The sequence below is a fragment of the Neomonachus schauinslandi genome, chromosome 10 (assembly GCF_002201575.2).
Source record: "Neomonachus schauinslandi chromosome 10, ASM220157v2, whole genome shotgun sequence".
Classification (NCBI taxonomy): Eukaryota; Metazoa; Chordata; class Mammalia; order Carnivora; family Phocidae; genus Neomonachus; species Neomonachus schauinslandi.
The window spans coordinates 22,165,204-22,186,467 of NC_058412.1; the positions used below are offsets into that span (position 1 = coordinate 22,165,204).

The window sequence follows — 21,264 nt, forward strand, 5'->3', positions numbered from 1 at the left end:
TGAGAAAATCTGTAATGGTAATTTTCAAACTTTTAAGACTAAAAATAAGCAGTTGAAATACTATCCATTAACCTAATGACTTCAACTTCCTGAAGAGAGCCTAGGAACCATTTCTTACTTTTAGTTAGTACTTTTTTAGACCTTTTTATTTATAGCCATTAAAGTTGTAATCTAAATTTTTGTGCTATTTTACAACATGTCCTGTGAGAATTTTTGTGTTCTAAGAAAATAATGAAGTAGATGTTTATAAAATTTAAGGTAAAGGATTAATGAAAATTTTGAAAGTTGAGAAACTTTTAGCTAGATTGAAAAGTTAAGATTAGTTGAATGATACAGCATTTTTTTTAACTTTTAGCATCATTTTATGACTGTAAATTTATAACTATCCATTTTTAGAAATCAAAGCATAATTCTTAGATAAAATTTTTAATAATCAGAGCAAAACAGTGTTCTTTATAACTATAGAATTTCCTCATTTTAAAAAACTGTGTTATGAAGAATTTCAAACATATTCGAGAGCAGTTTTGTATAATGAGTCCTCATGGGTCTATCACCTAGCTTCAAGAATTATCAACTCCCAGGCAGTCTTGTTTCATTTGTATCCACATTCATTTACCTCCTACCATATTATTATTATTATTATTATTTTTTTTTTAAAGATTTTATTTATTTGTGAGAGAGAGAATGGGAGACAGAGAGCATGAGAGGGAGGAGGGTCAGAGGGAGAAGCAGACTCCCTGCTGAGCAGGGAGCCGGACGTGGGACTCGATCCCGGGACTCCAGGATCATGACCTGAGCCGAAGGCAGTCGCTTAACCAACTGAGCCACCCAGGCGCCCCGCATATTACTATTTTTTTAAGAGTTTATTTATTTGAGAGAGAGAGTGTGTGAGTGCGCACAAGCGAGGGGAGGGACAGAGGGAGAGAGAAAAGCAGACTCCCTGCTGAACATGGAGCCTGAGGGATTGGTGGCTTGATGCTGGGGCTTGATCCTGGGACCCTGAAATCATGACCTGAGTCAAAGTCAGATGCTTAGCTGAGCCACCCAGGGGCCCCTACCATATTATTTTGAAGCAAATCCCATACATTATGTCATTTCATCTGTAAATATTTTGGTATTTACTCAAAAAGATAAGGGATCTTTTATTTATTTATTATTATTATTATTATTTTAACATACAGTGTTTTATTAGTTTTAGGTGCACAATGTAGTGATTCAATACTTCCATACAACACCCGTGCTCATCACAAGTGCCCTTTAATCCCCATCACCTATTTAACGCATCCCCTCTGGTAACCATTAGTTTGTGGTTAGACTCTATAATTAAGAGTCCGTTTCTTGATTTGTCTCTTTTCCCCCTTTGCTTGTTGGTTGTTTCTTAAATTCCACATGAGTGAAATCATATGGTATTTGTCTTTCCCTGACTTATTTTGCTTAGCATAATACAGTCTAGCTCCATCCACGTCATTGCAAATGGCAAAATTTCATTCTTTTTTATGGCTGAATAATATTTCATTATATATACATACATATATATATACACACACACACACCACATCTTCTTTATTCATTCATCAGTTGGTGGACACTTGGGCTGCTTCCGTAATTTGGCTCTTGTAAATAATGCTGCTATAATATACATAGTGGTGCAGTTATCTCTTTGAATTAGTGTTTTGTATTCTTTGGGTAAATACCTAGTAGTGTGATTGCTGAATCATAGGGTAGTTCTATTTTTAACTTTTTGAAGAACCTCCATACTGTTTTCCAGAATGGCTGCACCAGTTTGCATTCCCACCAACGTGCACGAGTGTTCCTTTTTCTTCACATCCTTGCCAATGCCTGTTGTTTCTTGTGTTGTTGATTTTAGTCATTCTGACAGGTGTGAGGTGATAGGAATCTTTTGAAAGACATCACCAAAATACTATTATCGTGTCTAAAAAATTACCAGTAATTCCCTAGAATTATCCAGTAACTACTCAGCGTTCAAATTTCAAATTGTCTGAACCAAAATCCGTATATTGTGATTGTTATGTCTTTTAAGTTTCTTTTAGCTGATAAGCTTTCTCCATCTTCCTTTTTTCTCCATTTGCAGTGTATGGTTGAAGAAGCAGGGCCATTTGTTTTATGAAATTACCACAGACTGGATTTTGTTGATTATATGCCCATGGCATAGTTTAACATGCTCCTTTGTTCCTCTGAATTTCCTATAAATTGGTAGGTATATACATGTCTCCGATTTCATGTACCTTTAACCACCTGGTCATATCACAAACAAAAAATAACCCCCAGCCCTAAAAAAAAAAAAAGAGGTTCTTGATTTTGTAACAGCCATCATAGGGACTATGTGCTTTATTTTATACATGAGAATTAGAGGCATCTTTAGTTTTTATTTAGATAATTGTGTATAATGTATGACTAAAGATTAAGATCTACAATGATACAGGTTATATAGCAAAATGAGACAAATGTGTGTATAGTAATTTGAAAAGAACTATCAGAAACAACAGAAAGATTCTAAAGGGGCATTATCCTAGAGTTATTTAAGGAAGGTAGACCTTTTTACTTAAACCCCTAATGATACCACTCTTAAAGAAATGCAGCAGTGTAATATATTCTCATAATAATGACCTTGATTCGTCAGGAAAGGAGAATTATATTTAATGTGGCTTAGTTTTAAAGAGTAACGACCACAACTAGAGAGTCAACAGTTTGGCACTTCAAGGATTGAAGAGTTATATATCATAGTTGTGAAATGTGCTGTTGTGGTTAATCTGCAATCCCTGTTAATAATGCATGTAATATGTGCGCATTGAATATAGGAGTCATATATTAAAAATTATAGACATTCTGCTTTATCAAGAATAACTGGGAAATAAAGTATACTCATTAATCAAATTTTAAGACTAAAAATTTACTGGATAAGCCATATATGGATCACCAATTCTTTTAAAATAATTGAATTTTGATAAAATACCCTTTATGCTAAAAGTAGAACATAATTTGATCTTTCTTTGATGATTCAGAAAATTTTAAGGGACTGTTTATCCCATCAGAATTATTATTATTGTTAACCTTGATTATCATTATGTTGTAGCTGCGTAGTAAAGTTGGTTAATGCAGATTTCCAAAGTCATGTTAATTACCAGAGAATTATTACTGGATTAAGGAAATCTGAATGGGCTTTGTGACCGTGGTATTCACAGAGTGTCAAATAAAGAGGTGTATAGGACCCAGTATGCATGGATATATATGTGTGGCTGCATACACGGGTATGTTCACCTCTGTGCACATGTCTAAGTATTACTGTTAACTTTATGATGTATATTGTTAAACACACACGCACGCATATACTAACTTGTGACATATGCAGCCATTACCAGTACTAAGGAAGCTGCAAGTTGAAGGAATTTGATCAAAATTTACCAAGAGGAAATTGGCTCCAAGGCATTATGATTTTGGCTAGAGAAGATAGTGATCCTGGCACCATATACTCTCTATTTCCTTGTGAGAGCTCCAAGATTAAATGAATTAGCTACATAGAGGCAGATGCTTGGTAGTTTTCTGGAAGCACAATTATAAGGTTTATGAAAAACAGGAAGATCAACATCTCATGCAGGTTTTTTTGAATTGGGAACTGATTTAATGTGCTATTTTGTATCCCTTAGACCTTGTCGATTGAGCCATGATAATTTGTTTTTACAACTTTTTTTTTTTATCCTTATTTTAAGTGTGCTAACCTTTGGAAAGAAATGGTGTCTTGAAATGCTTTTAAGATAATATTTTTCAGACTGTTCAAACTTTTTGTGATTGCTGACTATAATTAGTCATGTTGCAATATTGTATTTTCAGAACTGCTCTTCAGTCTCCCTTGTCTGCTTCTGCTCAAAACGCAGACCAGCTTAGCTCCCAGTAGCCGGTATCTTTCTTGACCCTGGAAAAATTTTGAATCCTTTAATACATTTAACTTAGTTTATAATGAATTGAATAGTCGTGATCATTCACTTGACAAGTGTCCACGTTGAACAGCCCATGTCCAGCCCAGTCTTCGCGCAAAGATGAATGGCACTCTCCCTGTTCTCAGACCGTTTATGGTCTAATAGAGGGAAGTTAAAATGAAATAACTGGATCACCCAGATAGTGATTTATTTTACAAACATTAGTGGGCACATTGAATAGCTGAACTTTCTTTTTATCTTTCAGTTTCGGTGCCTGAGAAACTTTAGCCATTTATTCTGTTGCATTTTGCTTACACCAATAAACACGTTAGGTATTTACCACAAATGAAGGAACCATGGAGGGAGCTAAAAATATTTCTAGGAAATGCCCTAAAATCTTAATTCACGTGTTGCAAACTCAGATGCCTGTAGGAGCCAGCCAAGTAATAAAAATGAGTGAAAAACATAGGTGTAAAGGCAGTTGTAATTGGTGGGGATTGTGACCTACTGAAGCGTGTATCCTTTGTCTAAAGATTCTAAAATAAAAAATTTGTATGGTTCAAAGAAAGCATGTCTGCAATCTGAGGCTGCCAATTTGCAACCCCTCTATAATTCCTTAATATTAATGGAAGCATCACAAAGACATTTGAGGGAAACGATGGTGATTTAAAGTTAAATACATCCAATTTAAGAATGATCACACCATGTTAGTAATCTATTTGGTGCTTTTCTTCTGGGGCATAGGTGACATTAAATTAGGGATGTTGGGATTCTAGGAGGAGCCTGGAAGATATTACTGATCTAGGCAGGTGAGGGGATCAAGTTTAGGAGAATCATTACTGTTGGAGAAACATGTTAGTAAGAATGATGTTGACTCCCCATTGCTGAAGACTTTTTTTTTTTTCTGGATATGGCGAGCCCTAAATTCCAGGTGATAATTATTAGAGGTAAGTCAGAGGTCTGGAGACACATTCTGTTAATACCTGGGAAATGTGTGAGGCAACTTTAATGGGAAGCTTTAGTAGATGGAGCCTTTCGCCATCATTTAGACAGTGGATCTTATGTGAAGGCCTAATGAATTTATGTGAAATTACTTGGGTCTTTGATCTCAGTGAGAAAATTCATCAGAAAGATGATCAGATTTTCTGGGTTTCTGCCTTGCATTAGAATGCCTGAATGCAACTCCAAAAATCACTAGGGCCAGGGAGTATGTATCACTCCACATCTGCCGAACCAGTGTCTCAGTGGGTGGGACTCGAAAATCTGCCTTTTTAAGATGCTTCCACGGTTACTCTGATGATAGCCCGGATGGGAACTCAAGCTGTAGGTAGAGAAGTTTTCAAATACTTGCTGGAAGATATCAGGTTTTCTTGGTCAGTGAAGATTGCATATTAACAGCCCTGTATTAAGGAAATTAAAAAAAAATTGGTGTTTAGTGATAAAAAGAACTCTATTCTGTTGGATGAAAGTGAGTTTCAGGAATAGAAATTGGTAGCTCGGTATATTAGAGCTTTGTTAAGGTTCTTGAGGCATTTCATTGGAGGGGTACATGTTTCCCTAACTGAGCTCCAGGGACGGCTGTTTAGATGGTACATTTGAAACAAACGCTTTTCTTTAGTTGGCTGTGAGGGGCCGCCCAGCTTTGTAAGAACTGATGAGGAACGACTTTGGCGGCTGGAGAGGGACAGTGAGGAAGTGAAAATTGATAAAACTGAGTAATCGTTGTGTATTGCTAAGTTCACAAATGGTTCAAAGGCAGTCACTGGGGCTTCTCTGTGGGGGCCCTGTTTTAGTTTCTCTGGAGAGAGAAAGTGTGCAAAAGACATAAAGGCTTACTAGCCAAAGGTTCACATTTCAAGCTTGGCATGGAGCCAGCATTCGTGAGCCACCCCGGTACAGTTCGTATGTGCTGGTTAGGTTTCAGTCAGCTGGAGGAAAGGTAAAGACATCTCCTGTTTACAGGACCATAAAGCCAGAGAAGACCTCCTTTCTAAGCTCAGTACTGTGCCGAGGCTTTTCAAATACAGCCCCCAGACCCGTGTCAGGAACCACAGTGGTTGTTCGTTTTTCTCCTCTACACCCTTTGGCTTTTATAGAAGTCTTGCTTTATTACCTGCCCCCTCCTCCAATCCAAAACCGTACTGGTATTTGAAGAGCTCTATCTTAGATGCATTTTATCTTATGCTCATTGAATGAATATAATCGACAGGGGTAGAGTCTTCCATCTTTCCCTTCTTTCTATCTTTTTATTTATTTTTCCTTTAAGAGAAATAATTGTAATCATTATTGGGTTAGTGGAAATAGATTAATCCTCTGTGTAGATTTTTCTGCAGATTATATAAGGAAATACTTAACTTTTTTCTCTCGAAGAAAACATCAGGACCCACACTGAATCTATACTTTGGATTATAGGTCTCTTGAATTGTTACGTGGCTCAGTAAGAGTTCATGCACCTCTCCCTCTGTGGTTTCTCCTGAAGGAGGTGAAATGGAGATACAGTGTTAGGGTGTATTAGCACTCTTTTATTCTGCCTTCTCCTTCTTCCTCTTCTCCCTCTCCCTCTTCGTCCTCCTCTTCCTCTTTCACAGAAAATCTGATTGAAACTGGCTTAAACAATAAAGGGAATTCATCAGCTTATAGAACTTAAAAGACCAGAGGTGGGCTTCAGATAAGGCTGAGGTAATGTAATTTAAGAACCTAGTTTCTTTCTGTTTCTTTTCTTTTCTGCTCTGCCTTTCACTGTGTTGATTTTATTCTTAGTCTTCATATCCACCCAGTAGCTCAGTCCCTTTTCTTGTGAACACAGAGTTGTTACTCCAGTTCAGACTTCATATTCTCCCGTGGAAAGAAAGAATGCTTTTATTTTGCAGAAATCTCAACTGATGTCTTCATTTATCTCACGGGGTAGATGCTAGGTGTGCAGGAAATGTTGATAGGGTTAGGCAGTCAGCACCCATGGGGCTCGGAGTGGAGGTTCTTACTCAAAACCCACACCTGAGAATGGGAAGGAGTGGTTTCCTAAAGGAAATCTGTGTTACCAGAAGGAGGGAAATGGATGTTGGACATCAAACAATAGATGGCTACTACATGTGGATTTAGAACAATGATGTTATATGGACCTGGGGCTAGGAGGTAGAGTTTTTAGGGAGAAGGATAAAGACACTGAAAGCTTCTACTACTGCATATATTGTATTTTGTGGATATCTTTTCATTTAGTTAGTGTTACTTTGCATTGCTTTTTTTCTTATAGCTGCGTGTGGCTGGACTAACAGAAACAGCTTGGGGTAGCCTCCTTTTTAGCTGATGTTTCCCCTCATCATTTACACACAAATTGTGTTACTAAGATACTGGTAACTTTAAGACCACTGGCCAGGAAGGCCCAAGACTGGGGTTTTGACTAAGAGGAGGAGGATCTGTCAAGTCCGCAAGTCTGGAATTCAGTTCAAGGAGCTCAGCTAAGGTCAGGAGAAGCAGTTGTATAATAAAAATCATTGTAGCCCAGAGGCCAAGTCTAGCTAGGGAAATCCTCTAGGGCAGGGGTCAGAAACCAGGTGCCAGAGCCTGCAGGTGTTTCTCTAGTTAAAAATAACTTGGTTGAAGCTCTTTGTTCTGTCTTGTTCCATACTGTCCATTCCTATGGGTCTCCTTGTGATTACCTAGTTGGAAAGAAATGAGAATTTACTCTGAGGTCTGGTCCTGGCTGAGGCAGGCAAAGAATTACTGTTTTGATTCAGTAGAATGGGTAGGACTCCTCTAAGATGTTGTGACTCAGCTATGGCTAAAACACACTCAGTGCCACAAAGGGTCACTAAGCTTGAATGATCTTTCACTGTGATGTAAATAATTTGCTCCAAGCTCAAAATCTATGGGTAGAAGTTGGGATTCATAACCCTCTAAGTTTAAAAGACTCCTGAAGACATTTTCTAATAAAAAACGAAACCCTAACAAAGTGTTTGCTTTAACTAAATGATTGCAGTTAATTTCTTGTAAAGAAACACAGAAGCACACATTAACTTAAAATAAGCTCACACTGTTGTTTCTTGTAGTACAGCCAGGAAAACCAGTAGCAAGCTGTCTCCTTCAAAATCACATCCCTGGATGATATTCGAGCAACCTGGACAATTTAAATACATCCCCAGGAAAAACAATTTGAATTAAGTTAGAAATTATATCTGCCAATTTTCTTTCTGCTATTGCAGTGTTGCCTTTTATTCTTAGAATCTGAGTAGCAAAGATTGAAAAGGTGTGTGGCATTAGTGACTCAGATAAATAACAATATTCATTTCAGTTGCACAACAAATTTGGGCCTCAAAGGGTTTTTCTGTTTTTTTTTTTGTTGTTGTTGTTGTTTTTGGTAAGTAATGGGGTCTTCGTGAGCTGGATGTGTGCTCAGCTTAAAGGAATTTAAAATTTATGTTCTTTAAAACACTTTATTGGCCACACAAAAGGATTTTTAATGCTTAGGACTTATTAATCAAATTTTAGTCTACACCGGCATTTTTTACAAAATTGAAGTTCATATTACTTATTCGTACTTTTTTGATGAACAGGAGGTATAAAACTTGAGCATTTTGGCCCCAAACAGATTTGATTTTATATTCAAAAGATAGCACTTTAAAGTTGTGTGGATATAGACAATATCTTATAGAGGAGCTAGAATGGATTTAGTTATTATTCAAGTCCGCATCCTCCAAAGTGCTTCTGTTCAGTGATGTTGGTGTTCCCCGTCTTAGTCCTTCTATCCATGTCATAGAAAAGCTACCATTCCTATTCTTTAAGTGGTTATACCATTGAGAGAGGAAAGGCTAGTAAAGCTTCTGTGGAGGGTACTCTTTCCCTTCTTTTCAACCCTGTTGCATCTGAGGGGTTTCCAAGATAGAAAGGAATCTGCTCTGCTCTCTTCCTCTTCATAAACAAGAAAGGCTGGACAAAGGAATGTGGCTTGAGATTCCTTCCCTCCCTGCTCCCTCCAGCCCTTGTGTCCTGTCATCTATCTACCCCCAGTTCCAAAGAAAGAAGCAGAACTTAAAAATGCCCCGGCTGACCTTCAAATAGGGACCTATTTGAAATGGCAGTTCAACATGATGTGGGGCTGCACGCTGGTCACCTTTTAAGGAGAACAGAAAGGTAATGTTATAGTAACTTCTGATGGGCAAGAAGGGATACTGCAATTTTTAAAATTTTCTAAATGGAACCAAAGGCATAGTTTTAGCTGTTTTTGTATATTCTAGATTAAAAGCATGTTTACCTATGGAAGAAACTAAATAAGCAAAGTAAACCAGTTCCAATGATTCTGACACCCTAGCACAAAATTGCGATGATAGAAAAATTCTCGTGTGATGTGCCAGTGGGTCATCCCTCTGTAGATATTTGAAAATTCCCTGCATACCCTCTGTTAATTGGAAGCTTTGCTTATCTAGCAACTGTGGGTGAGGCTGCCTATTGAATGGCATTTCAAAAAGTTCAGATTTAAGATCCCTTGTTTTGCCTTTTTTCTATTACAAGTCTGTCAGTTCTATCACTGGGAAAATCATGTGGGAAAGTGGTCTTTCAGCCACTAAGGTTAATTGTGGATTTTGTTCAGGACATTACCTTTGTCCTTCTCAAGGATAGGTTAATTGTCGTGTTCTGTACTGACATATAATCTGGGTCACTTTACCATTAGTAGCCAGGAGACTTTATTGATTGTAAGCCATGGAATGGACTGCTGTATTTTATCCTTCAGGTCAATACAGAGTCCTTTTAGAAAGATCCTAGGTCACAAAAGTTAACAACAACAACCACAACAAAAATTAGGGAAGTTGGTTTTTGGTTGGGAGGCAGGTCAGAACCTTGGAGAGCTCTAAGAGTAAGCTGGGGGAGAAATCACAGTCCGAAGCTTCCATGGCTGGCCCATATAGACTAGATTTTTTGAGAAGATGCCAATTCCATTTTGCTTATTGTCAAGATATGTATGATTTAAGGTGACAAATCCCTTTCACTCTAAGCATGAGCTGTGTACTTGTGGACTAATTGGTGACTTGGGGCTAAGACCTTAAACTAGAGAAAATGCATTTCTTCAGCACATCTGCTTGTAGATCCTCTAGGTCATTTTTGGATTCCTCTTATCAGGGCTTCTGGTACCAAGATGAAGATGGTCACAAACAGGAAGGGCGGAGGAGCATAAGATTTCACTGAAGTGTTCACTATGTATTAGACAAGATCCATTTTTCCAGTAGAATTTTTTTTCCGATGACATCTTAGGTAAAACTTCAATAAAACCAAAGCCCAAGCCAAACCAAACCAAATAAAAAACAGAATGGCAGAGGTGTTCTGGTGAAAGCAGGATTTAAGAGGTCTGGAGTGCCTTCTACTCAGATTACACTTGGCTCCCTCAGTAGCAATTGAACACAGGCAGCAAATCACCACATTTCACCAGAGTACATTCAATGTACTTGTCAGACACAGTTCCCAAGTAGGTGTGAAGATTTAATCTAACTCCTTCTAGGAATACCTTTATTAGCCCATATTGATTCCAGAAATGGCCTTATATTGGTTGTCTCCTTACCTATTCATTTTGATGTCAGAGATTTGTATCTTTCCAATTAGCTTCTGTGCTTGCCAGAACCCACTGAGCTTTCAAAGACCATGATTAACAACTTCAAACATCATGGCAACAATCTCAGATCTCAAACTCACTAGGCCCTGCTTATAAGGATGAAGATAATTATTAGAGTATTTGAAAGTAAAGTCCCTGAGGATTACAAAATGACCCTATTTAATTTTTTTGCCTTACCAATATTTATTTCTGTGAGTACCCTATACACTTTAGTGGAACAGAACGCAACTGTGGTGGACTCTCCCTTCCCACGCATGCCATTTTGTTCTTAACACTTGAATTTTCTCAAAAATAAAATCCCAACACATTAACCACAAGTTAACAATAAGGGATATGATCAGGAGTGTTGTCTTTTTTTGTTAGCTGCATGACTGTAAATGTGTGGAGGGTAGTTATATGGAAGTGGGAGTAGACTTGCTCTGAGGAGTCCCAAAGTTAGCTTGTCTTAACCCAGCTTCCCTGTCACCTACCCTTACATTTCATGTTAACTGTACTTTAAGAAGTTGCTATATTTTAAGAAAGTATAAAAAAAGTTTAAAATAATTTCACTTAAATTATTTTAGGTGATGCGTTAGAGGAGTTATAATGTACAGTGTGGATATTCATTTTTGATAATGCTTGGTCCTCTTACAAATAGGTCAGTTAGCAAATTCATTTTTATCTTTTGTATTCCCTAGTTGAAGTGACATTTAAAAAATTCACACTGTCCAGTTACAGTTCTGTTAGAAATGTAAAATGTCATCGGTCATTTCCTAAGACTTCCATTCAGAGAAATGTAACACAAAGGAGTTTTGGTTGAGAGAAGCGTAATCAATTCCTACAACTGTTGCCATTACATGATAGCATATTGCAGTAGCTTTCTGGAAATGTTCTGCGAGGTTTGGAATTTAAGAAACAGTTCAAGGTTCCTTCAAGCATATTTATTTAGGGTTAAGTGATGCAAGATTTGTTCTCCAGAAGGCTATGGAACTGGGTAACTCTGAGTTGATAAAAAGAGACAATTGAAGTCTGACCTTATAAAATATGTATATGGCAAGTGGAATTTCTTAAACTTTGCCAGAGAGAAAAAAGTTTAGTTGCCTCAACTTGTACTTTTTTAATTCTATCATTTCTCTTCTCTTTAGCTGTTAGGCAAGTTACCAGCCTATATCCCTCAATAAAACTATATATATATATATATATTATACATATATATAAAACTATATATATATATATATATATATATATACATTGTTTCTGACATACGGAAGCTGACAAGGAGCTGAGGATTGGTTGGGCATGTTCAAGGTTGTGGGGCCATTGATTTGGGAATATACATGTGTGGTGGAGCGTGTTGATGAGAGAGAAATGTGGGAAGGGTGAGGGTCCCAGGAGCAGGCAGCCTCGGCAGCGGAGCCGATGTAGGGGGTCCTGAATTAATGCTGGGTGTGAGATGCGTCCTGGCTGTAGAGAGGCAGGTGCCAGTCGTTTGGCTAGAGACTGACACTTCAGTGAACTGAAGAGAGGGTTGGCAGATTTATAGTCTATACTGTCACTTATCCGCACTTGAATATCAACAGAGCTCTTCACCCACTCTAGTTAACCAGTCTTTAGAATGCACTGATGTGACACCTCCCTGAACTGCTTCATTAGTGTTTAGGGAGGGTGAGGAAAGTTTCATGGCAGTAGTTAACTCTTCTGCTTTTGTTTAGTCACTTTTATTGGGTTTTATCACTTGCTTCTAATGTGTGTTTCAGTCCTCATTTTTGAAATCTCTCTTTTTTTAAAGATTTTATTTATTTATTTGCCAGAGAGAGAGGGGGAGGGTGGGAGAGCACACGAGCAGGGGGAGCGGCAGGCAGAGGGAGAAGCAGGCTCCCCGCTGAGCAGGGAGCCCTCCGCGGGGTCAATCCCAGAACTCTGGGATCATGACCTGAGCCGAAGGCAGACGCTTAACCGACTGAGCCACCCACGTGCCCCATGAAATCTCTTTTCTATTCTCTTTTCTTTGGTAGTGTGTGTCCTGTACTTACTCTTTGTGGCCATCCTCATTTGAGATTTCTTCTTTCATGCATGACCAAAAAATAAGTAGAATAGAACTTAGTATAGTATATATAGAATAATATATGTGTGTGTGTGTGTGTATATATATATATATATATATAGTGTGTGTGTGTATATATATATATACACATATTAGTAATATAGGGGGAAATACTTATTTTTCTCTTTTTTTCTAAAGAGGCTTCTTAATTTATACCTTGAGCTACACACACACACACACACACACACCGGTTCCCACTCTGTCCTGGCTTGCACACTTCCCTGAAGAAACTTTGGACATTGTCTCTACCCAGGAGAGTGGAGAGCTCCAACATCTGCCTTGTTAGACCATTTTAAACATATGTCCTAGTCTTAGGATGTGATCATAATCTTGTAATATCTTCTTTGTTCTCCCCTTCTAAACAAAGTGGCTCAAACCACAAATTACGTAAGTGAAAGTGGTCATGTAGCAATAGTGGGGGGATTTTTATTTTGTTGAGCCTGTCTGTACCCCTGATGGGGATGCTTTTTGGCTAAGTCTTTTCCCAGTGAAGTGTGCACTGAATGGCCAAAGAGGTCAAATGTATTCCCATGTACTGAGAGATTGTATTTTAATGGGAAGGGACTTGTTGGCATATCTTTACATATTTAACAATTAGGTTGAATTACTTGAAATGAATTCAAATTGGGTAAGAGATGTTTGCCAGCATATATATATATATATATATATATATATATATATATATAGTTTTATTGAGGGATATAGGCTGGTAACTTGCCAAACAGCTAAAGAGAAGAGAAATGATAGAATTAAAAAAGTACAAGTTGAGGCAACTAAACTTTTTTCTTTTTGTCCTACAACAGGGACTCAACTACTTGATGAAGAAATGAAAGATTGTGTATTTTTCCTATTAATGTTTAATGATGATCTCTGAAGGAAATGCAAAGCAAGTTACATAATGATCATTTTAAGTTCTGTACTGTGTTTTATATCTTTTTTTTTTAAAGATTTTATTTATTTCAGAGAGAGAAATCAAGAGAGACCAAGCAGGGGGAGGGGCAGAGGGAGCGAGAGAAGCAGACTCCCCCCTCTGAGCAGGGAGCCCGACGTGGAGCTTGATCCCAGGACCCCGGGATCATGACCTGAGCTGAAGGCAGACGCTCAAAAGACTGAGCCACTCAGGCGCCCCTTGTCGTTATATCCTATTGATACTTTGTGGTCTTGAGTAGCTCAAAAGGAATTTTCAGAATCTTGAGGTCAAGAGGTTTGCCAGTGAGGACTTTTGTACTCTTCTTATCAAATCAGTTCATAGCTAGGGCTGTCTTTCATTCACTGTACTATGCTCAAGAGCTTACTTTTTTCCTCTGTTCATCAAATCTTTATTTGAACATCCCTTAAGACGTATTTCATGATTTCCCCATTGTCATTTGGTGCCTGTAAATCAAACTACTTAGTAGATCTGAGTAATTGCTGTCCTTTTAAAGGATGCATTTTTTTAAACCTTTTGTTTGTTTTCTTTTGATAGAAGACTTTTCCGGTGAGATTATTAGTTATGATATTAATGAATGTGATTATGTGGTACTATAAATGAAATGTGTCAATATTTGGAAGATCTGCATAACTCTGTGAATCAGTATTTTCTAAATGACCAAATGCATGATGGTACAAAATCATGCATTGAGTAGAAGATATATTTAAAGTGCAAGATAGATGAATGGAATTTAATGTAAGAGTATGAAATGCTTATTAATACAGTTTCAGATTCCACATTGCAGCTAACCTTTATTTTTTAAAAAATTTTTTTGAGGATTTTATTTATTTATTTGACAGAGAGAGACACAGTGAGAGAAGGAACACAAGTAGGGGGAGTAGGAGAGGGGGAAGCAGGCTTCCCCGCAGAGCAGGGAGCCCGATGCGGGGCTCGATCCCAGGACCCTGGGATCATGACCTGAGCCAAAGGCAGATGCTCAATGACTGAGCCAGCCAGGTGCCCCTGCAGCTAACCTTTAAGAAACTTCCACTTGTTGAGTTTTGGTATAGTATCCAAGAAGAATATATCTAGAATTATTTGACAAGGCTATTAAAATACTCCTCTCTTTTTAAAGTACATATTTGAGTGAGGCTGGATTTTTTTTCATATCCTTCAGCCAAAACAACATATTGCAACACTAAACGTAAAAGCAGATATGAGAATTCAGCTCTTTTATTAAGCCAGACATTAAAGAGATTTGCAAGAATGTAAAACAATGCCATGCTCTGTTTCTTTTGGAAATCCTAGTGATTCCATTAAAAATATTTCTATGTTAATATATAGTAGGTTTGTTATTTTAAAATGAATTAATAAATATTTTAAAAATTTCTGGGTTTTCATTTTTTATATAGTAAATTTAATCCCTATAATTCATCTACACAGAAGCTCTTTGGTGTTCTCAGTACTTTTTTTTAAAAGAGTGTAAAAGGTATCCAAGACCAAAATGTGTAAGAACCTTTGGTGTAGTGCTTAAGCAGGGACTTGGAGCCAAATTGCTTAAGTTTGAAACTCAACTTGATTGCTTAATAGCTCTGAACAAGATATTGAACTACTTTTTGCCTCATCTATAAAGTATAGTAATATAGTCTATAAGGTTGTGATATGGATTAACTTGAATATATGAAAAGTTCTTAGAATTTGTATAGCATTTGGCAAGCTGTATAATTATCACCTGTTGAACATTGGTAGTGTAACATGTGTTCTCCTTTATTGATGCTAAATTTCCAGCTTTCTAGAGATTGGGTGTTTTGGGGTATTAACACTGTCAACTCTTATCAGTAGAGTCCTGTATCCACAGATATCCTGTATCCGCAAGCTTTTCTGTAATCCTTTTTCCTCCAAGTCCATGGTTCTCAACCTTTGCTTTGCATTCGAATCACCTGGGAGCTTGAATTTAAAACAAACACCCCAATACCCAAGACCTCGGAGAGGGATCTCAGATTAACCCAATTGAACCAAAATCAGGAGGTGGAGGGTAGGGCCCAAGTATTAGTATTTTTAAAGCTGTCTGGGTGATTCCGTTGCAAAGACTGGTAAGCACTACTCTGGAGTCTGATCTTCTGCCTGGAGGTTCCGCCTTTCCCTCCGTGTTCTCCAATAAATTGGAGCTGATTTCTCTCTCACACCCTTTATACCATTGTGCCTAGAGGTATGTAGGTGTTCTCCTTGCTCTTCAGTGCTGCTACCAAGGAAATTGTCATTCCCTAAAATTCTCTACATAAATGATTTAATATGCATATAAATGATTCTTCCCAGCCAGGCACGCTTTTGGTGGTACTCCACACCTTGTCAGTCCCAGTTACAGACCACCTCTGCTCCCTCGGTTGTAACCGTCCTGTTCTCTGACCACACCTCCCATCTCTCCAATTCATTCTTTTTAATAGTTATCTGTTACTATGTTTTCTGTTAGTTATCAAACCCATTAGTCTTTTTATTCAGCCAATAGCACTGGCCCTGTTACTGCCGGACACCTACTGATTGACCTAATTGGAGGAGCAAACCTCACCCTAATGAGCATTAGCCTACCAGGCTTTTATTACCTTTGTCATTCTTATTCTATTCACTGTCCTTGAATTTGCAGCAGCCCTGGTTCAAGGTTATGTATTTTCCCTATTAGTAAGCCTTTCCCCATGTAATAATACCTAATGATCCACCAAACTCAGGACCATTGGTTCTGCCACCCTTTCACGAATTCTCACCTCCCTTACAAACTTGTTTGTCTTTTTCCTGGCTTAACGTCCACGGTTCATAATTGTAATCATTCTTTTGCAAACCCTCTAAGATCTTTGCCTCTCTTTCTGTTGTGCTTTTCTGGCAAAGTCCCAAGCTTTGTTAAATCCAAATTCCTCTCACTTCACGTTTGCACCCAGGCAATGAAATTTATGCTAATTGGTCTCACTTAAAAACCATCCCTCTAACCTCAGTAGGGCTTTTAGTGCTATCTGGAATTCTTCCTACATTTCTCCAGTCCATTTAGTCTACTAAATGTCTCTTCTAAGTGACTATTTCATACTTTCTTCTCCAACTTCCAATATCCTTTCCTTCTTCCTGACTCCTGTTTGATGACCTTCCTTCCTGTTTCAAGGAGAAAAGAGAAGCTCTCCGGACCACATGCTCCTTTCACCTCATGGAACAACCTGCCTGCACTTAACACTCATTTACTTGGCTTTTCCTCCCGTTCCTATGGGTGGACTCTCTGCGCTCATTTCTAAGGCCAGCCCTCTTGGAGATCCCATCCCTGTCTACCTATTTGCTTTCTTTCCTCCTGCTATTCTGCCTCCCACCCCCACTTTATTCCCCACCCTCACCTTATTCCCCCACCCCCTTCTCTACATGGACATTCCAGCAGAGGATAAACATCTGAGCAGAACTTTCCCTTGGACCCCACACTCCCCACTAGTTGCCAGTTTGAATTGTCTGTCTTAGCTATGTGCACTTTCTACATATCCTTTCTTCAATGCTTGACAGTTACGTTTTTACATTACCAAAGAGCACCTGCTGAGGATGCTATTCATGGGTGTGTCACTGGGCCCAGTGGCCAGCTCTCAGGCTTCCTTAACTCACCTTGTTAACACCATTTCACACAGCTGATCACCTCTTTCTCCTTGAACCACTCCCTTCCCTAGGCTTCTGGGATGCATGCTGTATGGTGCTCAGTAGCATTTATTACCATCTACTGATCTATTTCATTGTTTGTTGTTTATTTTGGCCCACTAAAATGTAAGTTCTTGGAGAGCAAGGGCTTGGCTTGTTTTCTTTACTGCCTAGAATGGTGGCTGATGCTTAATAATAGGCATTTGATAGCTATTGTTGAATGAATGAATGTGAGCTTCACAGTGACTGTCTGTTGACCAGATTTTCCCCCGTTCCCAGCTCCTTTCTTGCTCATAAGCTGTCATGGCCATTTCCTTCCTCTCTCTGGACCTTGCATTTCCTGATTTATTTTCCCTCTTCTCTACTCCATTCCTATCATTTCTAGGCCAAACCATCACCGGTGTGCTTATATTTCTGTGGGGCTCTGGTGTTTACAGAGCATTTATTAATATCTGGTATTATAGATGCAGATGGTGTGGGGATCTGGGTTGAATGATATTAGCATATAATGCTGGATTTATGTGCAGATGGAAAAAAATTAAAATTATAAAAGAATAAGAAGGAAATTAAGTCTTCTGGGGCTAAAATGATGGTCTTCTAGGATATTTAGGTTTCTCGTTTTATCACTGCCCTGCTCTACACTTTACGTTTCTGTCTCCTCATGATGGAATTCCACCTTGACTTTCTGCCAGGATTTGTAGAAGGCCGGCAAAGTCACCAAGCTCAAAAGATGCTTCTAACTTCAGTTCTGTGTTTATTGCTAATTAAGAGTGATCTGTTCCTCTTAGATTTTCATAACTTTCCCTCTATGTTGCTGTGCTCATGTGATACTGGATTTGTATGAAAATTCCTTTTTCACTGGCCTTTTATTTTTGGCTCCTGCAGAACCTTGCCTCCTGGAACCCTTCAAACCCTGAATGTCTGTTGCTTGTGGTGAAGGAGCTCGTGCAGCAGTACCACCAGTTCCAGTGCGGCCGCCTCCGGGAGAGCTCCCGCCTCCTGTTTGAGTACCAGACGCTACTGGAAGAGCCGCAGTACGGAGAGAACATGGAAATTTACGCTGGGAAGAAGAACAACTGGGTAAGGTGTTTTTGAGGATGGGAAAAAAAGGCACTTCCTTTGTAATAAAGTAATCAATTCTGATGTTCATTTGTAGTCAATCCCAGCCATTTCCTTAGGTAAACATGGTTTCAGGTGCCTGTGTACTTTCTCGAAATTTCTGTGTAATTCCTCGGGGAGGAATTATATGAGAGGGTGAATACCAGGGACCATTGGGAGCCACTTAGAAGGAGAAGGGACTTAAACGTTCATCTGGTTCATCATGTTCCTCAAAATGATCACCTGGGGAAGTTTGTAAAATTTGGAGTCTTCTGTCCTCATCCCCAAATGTTCACGAGTCAGGGGTAAAACTTCGGGACCTGCCTGTATAATAAGGGTCCCTTGGAGGTTCTGAGGCCGGTCACACAGGCCACATATTTGAGACACTGACAAGAGCCCCTTCCTTTTTGGTGTAGAACGTCTCTCTCTCCCAGTCAGACAAGAGAGGTCAGTAACTCTGGAGGTAGCTAGCTTGTCTGGAGCCTTTTATAATCTCTTTTTGTAATTTTTTGACTTTGTAGGATCTTACAAACTCAAGTTGGATCGTGTCTCTCCTCTTCCCAGAACTCAAATATACTCTCTGTTTCTCACGTGCTAAAGCCAAAGTCCCTCCAGTGGCGTAGAAACGCCCTACGTGCTTCCCATCACCACTACCCTCCACCCATCACTGCTTCTCTCACTTCGTCTCTTACTTTCCTGTCTAAAAGTTTCCAGTTCCACCGTACTAGCACCCTTGCTGTGTGCAGACACACAGGTGTGCTCCTGCCCTAGGGTCTCTGTGTAGCTTCCCCTTGTCTGGCATATTTCCCCTAGATATTCTCATGGCTGACACCCTTCCTTTTTAGGTTTTACTCATATGTTATATTCTCTGTGATGCCTGTGTTAACACCCCCATTTTTTTTTTTTAGTAGACTCCATGCTGGCTCCCGGGGTGGGGCTTGAACTCACGACCCTAAAATCAAGACCTCAGCTGAGATCAAGAGTCAGTTGCTTAACCGACTGAGCCACCTAGGCGCCCCAACACCCCCCAATTTTTTTAAGCAACTTTTTTGAGGTATAATTTACGTACTGTAAATTCACCTGTTTTAAGTGTCCCATTCAGTGATTTTTAATACATTTGCCAAGTTGAGCAGCCACCACCACAATCCAGTTTGAGAATGGTTCCATCACCCCGATAAGATCGCTCATGCCCATTTATGGTTAATCCTCTTCCTACACCTATCCCAAGACAAAGTAGTTGGGAACTACTAAACTACTTTTTCTCTGTATAGGTTTTCTTCATACAATGGTATTCTTTTGTGGCTGCCTTCTTTCACTTAGCATAATATGTTTGCACTTCTTCCACGGCGTAGCATGTGTCTCTGCTTGCTTTCTTTTTGTGGCTGAATGATTCCATTGTATAGACATACCACATTTTGTTTCTCCATTTACCTATTGATGGACATTTGGGTTGTTTCCACTTTTTGACTCTCATGAATAATGCTACTACAAACATTCACATGCAAGTCTTTGTAACACCCCCCCTTTTTAAAAGATTTTATTTATTTATTTGAGAGAGAACACGAGCAGTGTGGGGTGGGGGTGGGAAGAGCAGAGGAAGGGGGAGAAGCAGACTCCCCGCTGAGCATGGAGCCCCACCTGGGGCCCGATCCCAGGACCATGAGATCATGACCTAAGCCAAAGAAGGCAGATGCTTAACCGACTGAGCCACCCAGGCACCCTGTGTAACACCCCCTTTTTTTTAATTAAAGATTTTTATTTATTTATTTGACAGAGAGAGACACAACGAGAGAGGGAACACAAGCAGGGGGAGTGGGAGAGGGAGAAGCAGGGTTCCCGCAGAGCAGGACCCTGGGATCATGACCTGAGCCGAAGGCAGACGCTTAACGACTGAGCCACCCAGGCGCCCCTGTAACACCCCTTTTTTAAAATCGAATCTCGCACCCCCCCCACCTTTACTCTGCTCTACATTTATTTGCATCTCTTTTTAACATACATATAATTAGCATGTTGTATAATATAGTGCTGCATAAAATAACCATTTCAGAATTTAGTGACTTAAAACAACATTTATTATCATAGTTTTTGTTTGTCAGGAATCTGTATAGACCCTCTGCTTCTGGGGCTCTGATAAGCTGAACTCAAGGTAGTGGCCAGGGCTGTAGTCTCCTCAAGGCTCAACTGGAGATGGATCCATTCTAAGTTCATTCATGTGATTGTTGGTACCATTTAGGTCCTTGTGGGCCTTTGGTTTGAGGGTCTTAGTTCAGTCCTGGCTTCTGGCTGTTGGCTGGGGCTGCCCTCAGCTTCTTGGCTCTTCACAGGGCCTCTCCAGAGGGCAGCTTATAAGATGGCAGCTGGCTTCACCAGAGCAAGCAAGCAGGAGAGAGTGTGAGATAGATCACAGTCTTTATGATCAAATATTGGAAGTGATATCTCATCACATTTACTGTGTTCTGTTTGTTAAGTCCAGTCCATACGCAGGGGAGGAATTATATTGAGAGGATGAATACCAGGGACCATTGGGAGCCACTTAGAAGCAGCCTACCACACTCATTTATTGTTTATTGTTTGTGTGTCTCTCCCCACTGGAATGTAAAATTTCAGGAAGGCAGGTATCTCTGCTCTGTTCACTGTTGTATCAGAAACACCTAGAACAGTAGCTGCCACATTGTTTATTTTCTATAAACATTGTTGAATGAATGAATGAATAAACCTGAGTCTAGTTAACCATAGAATAACTTTTAGATTTCCTTCTCTGTCTTAACTCTTTTAGGTTTCACTTAGTCTTCCTTAAGTTGAATATGCCTCCTTCCCTTTTATTCTTTAGCCTTTTCTTAAAGGACATGTTTCCCAAGGTCTTATACATGATTAATGCCTTTGAATCAGTAGGTTTAAAATTTATTGTTACAAATCATCTTGTTTGTTCAGTTCAAGTTTTTTTTTTCAAGTTTTTTTTTTTAAACTATTTTGTTTATTGTGGTAA

At 39.1% G+C, this 21,264-nt stretch overlaps 1 protein-coding gene across 1 annotated transcript in view; it reads left to right on the forward strand.

The window, feature by feature from the left end:
* BABAM2 (BRISC and BRCA1 A complex member 2) overlaps positions 1–21,264 on the forward strand; it is a 398,034-nt gene that overhangs the window by 102,310 nt on the left and 274,460 nt on the right. The window contains exon 5 of the mRNA XM_021697338.2: positions 18,066–18,260. Coding sequence (XP_021553013.1) covers positions 18,066–18,260 — 195 coding nt within the window. The remainder of the gene's footprint in view (positions 1–18,065; positions 18,261–21,264) is intronic.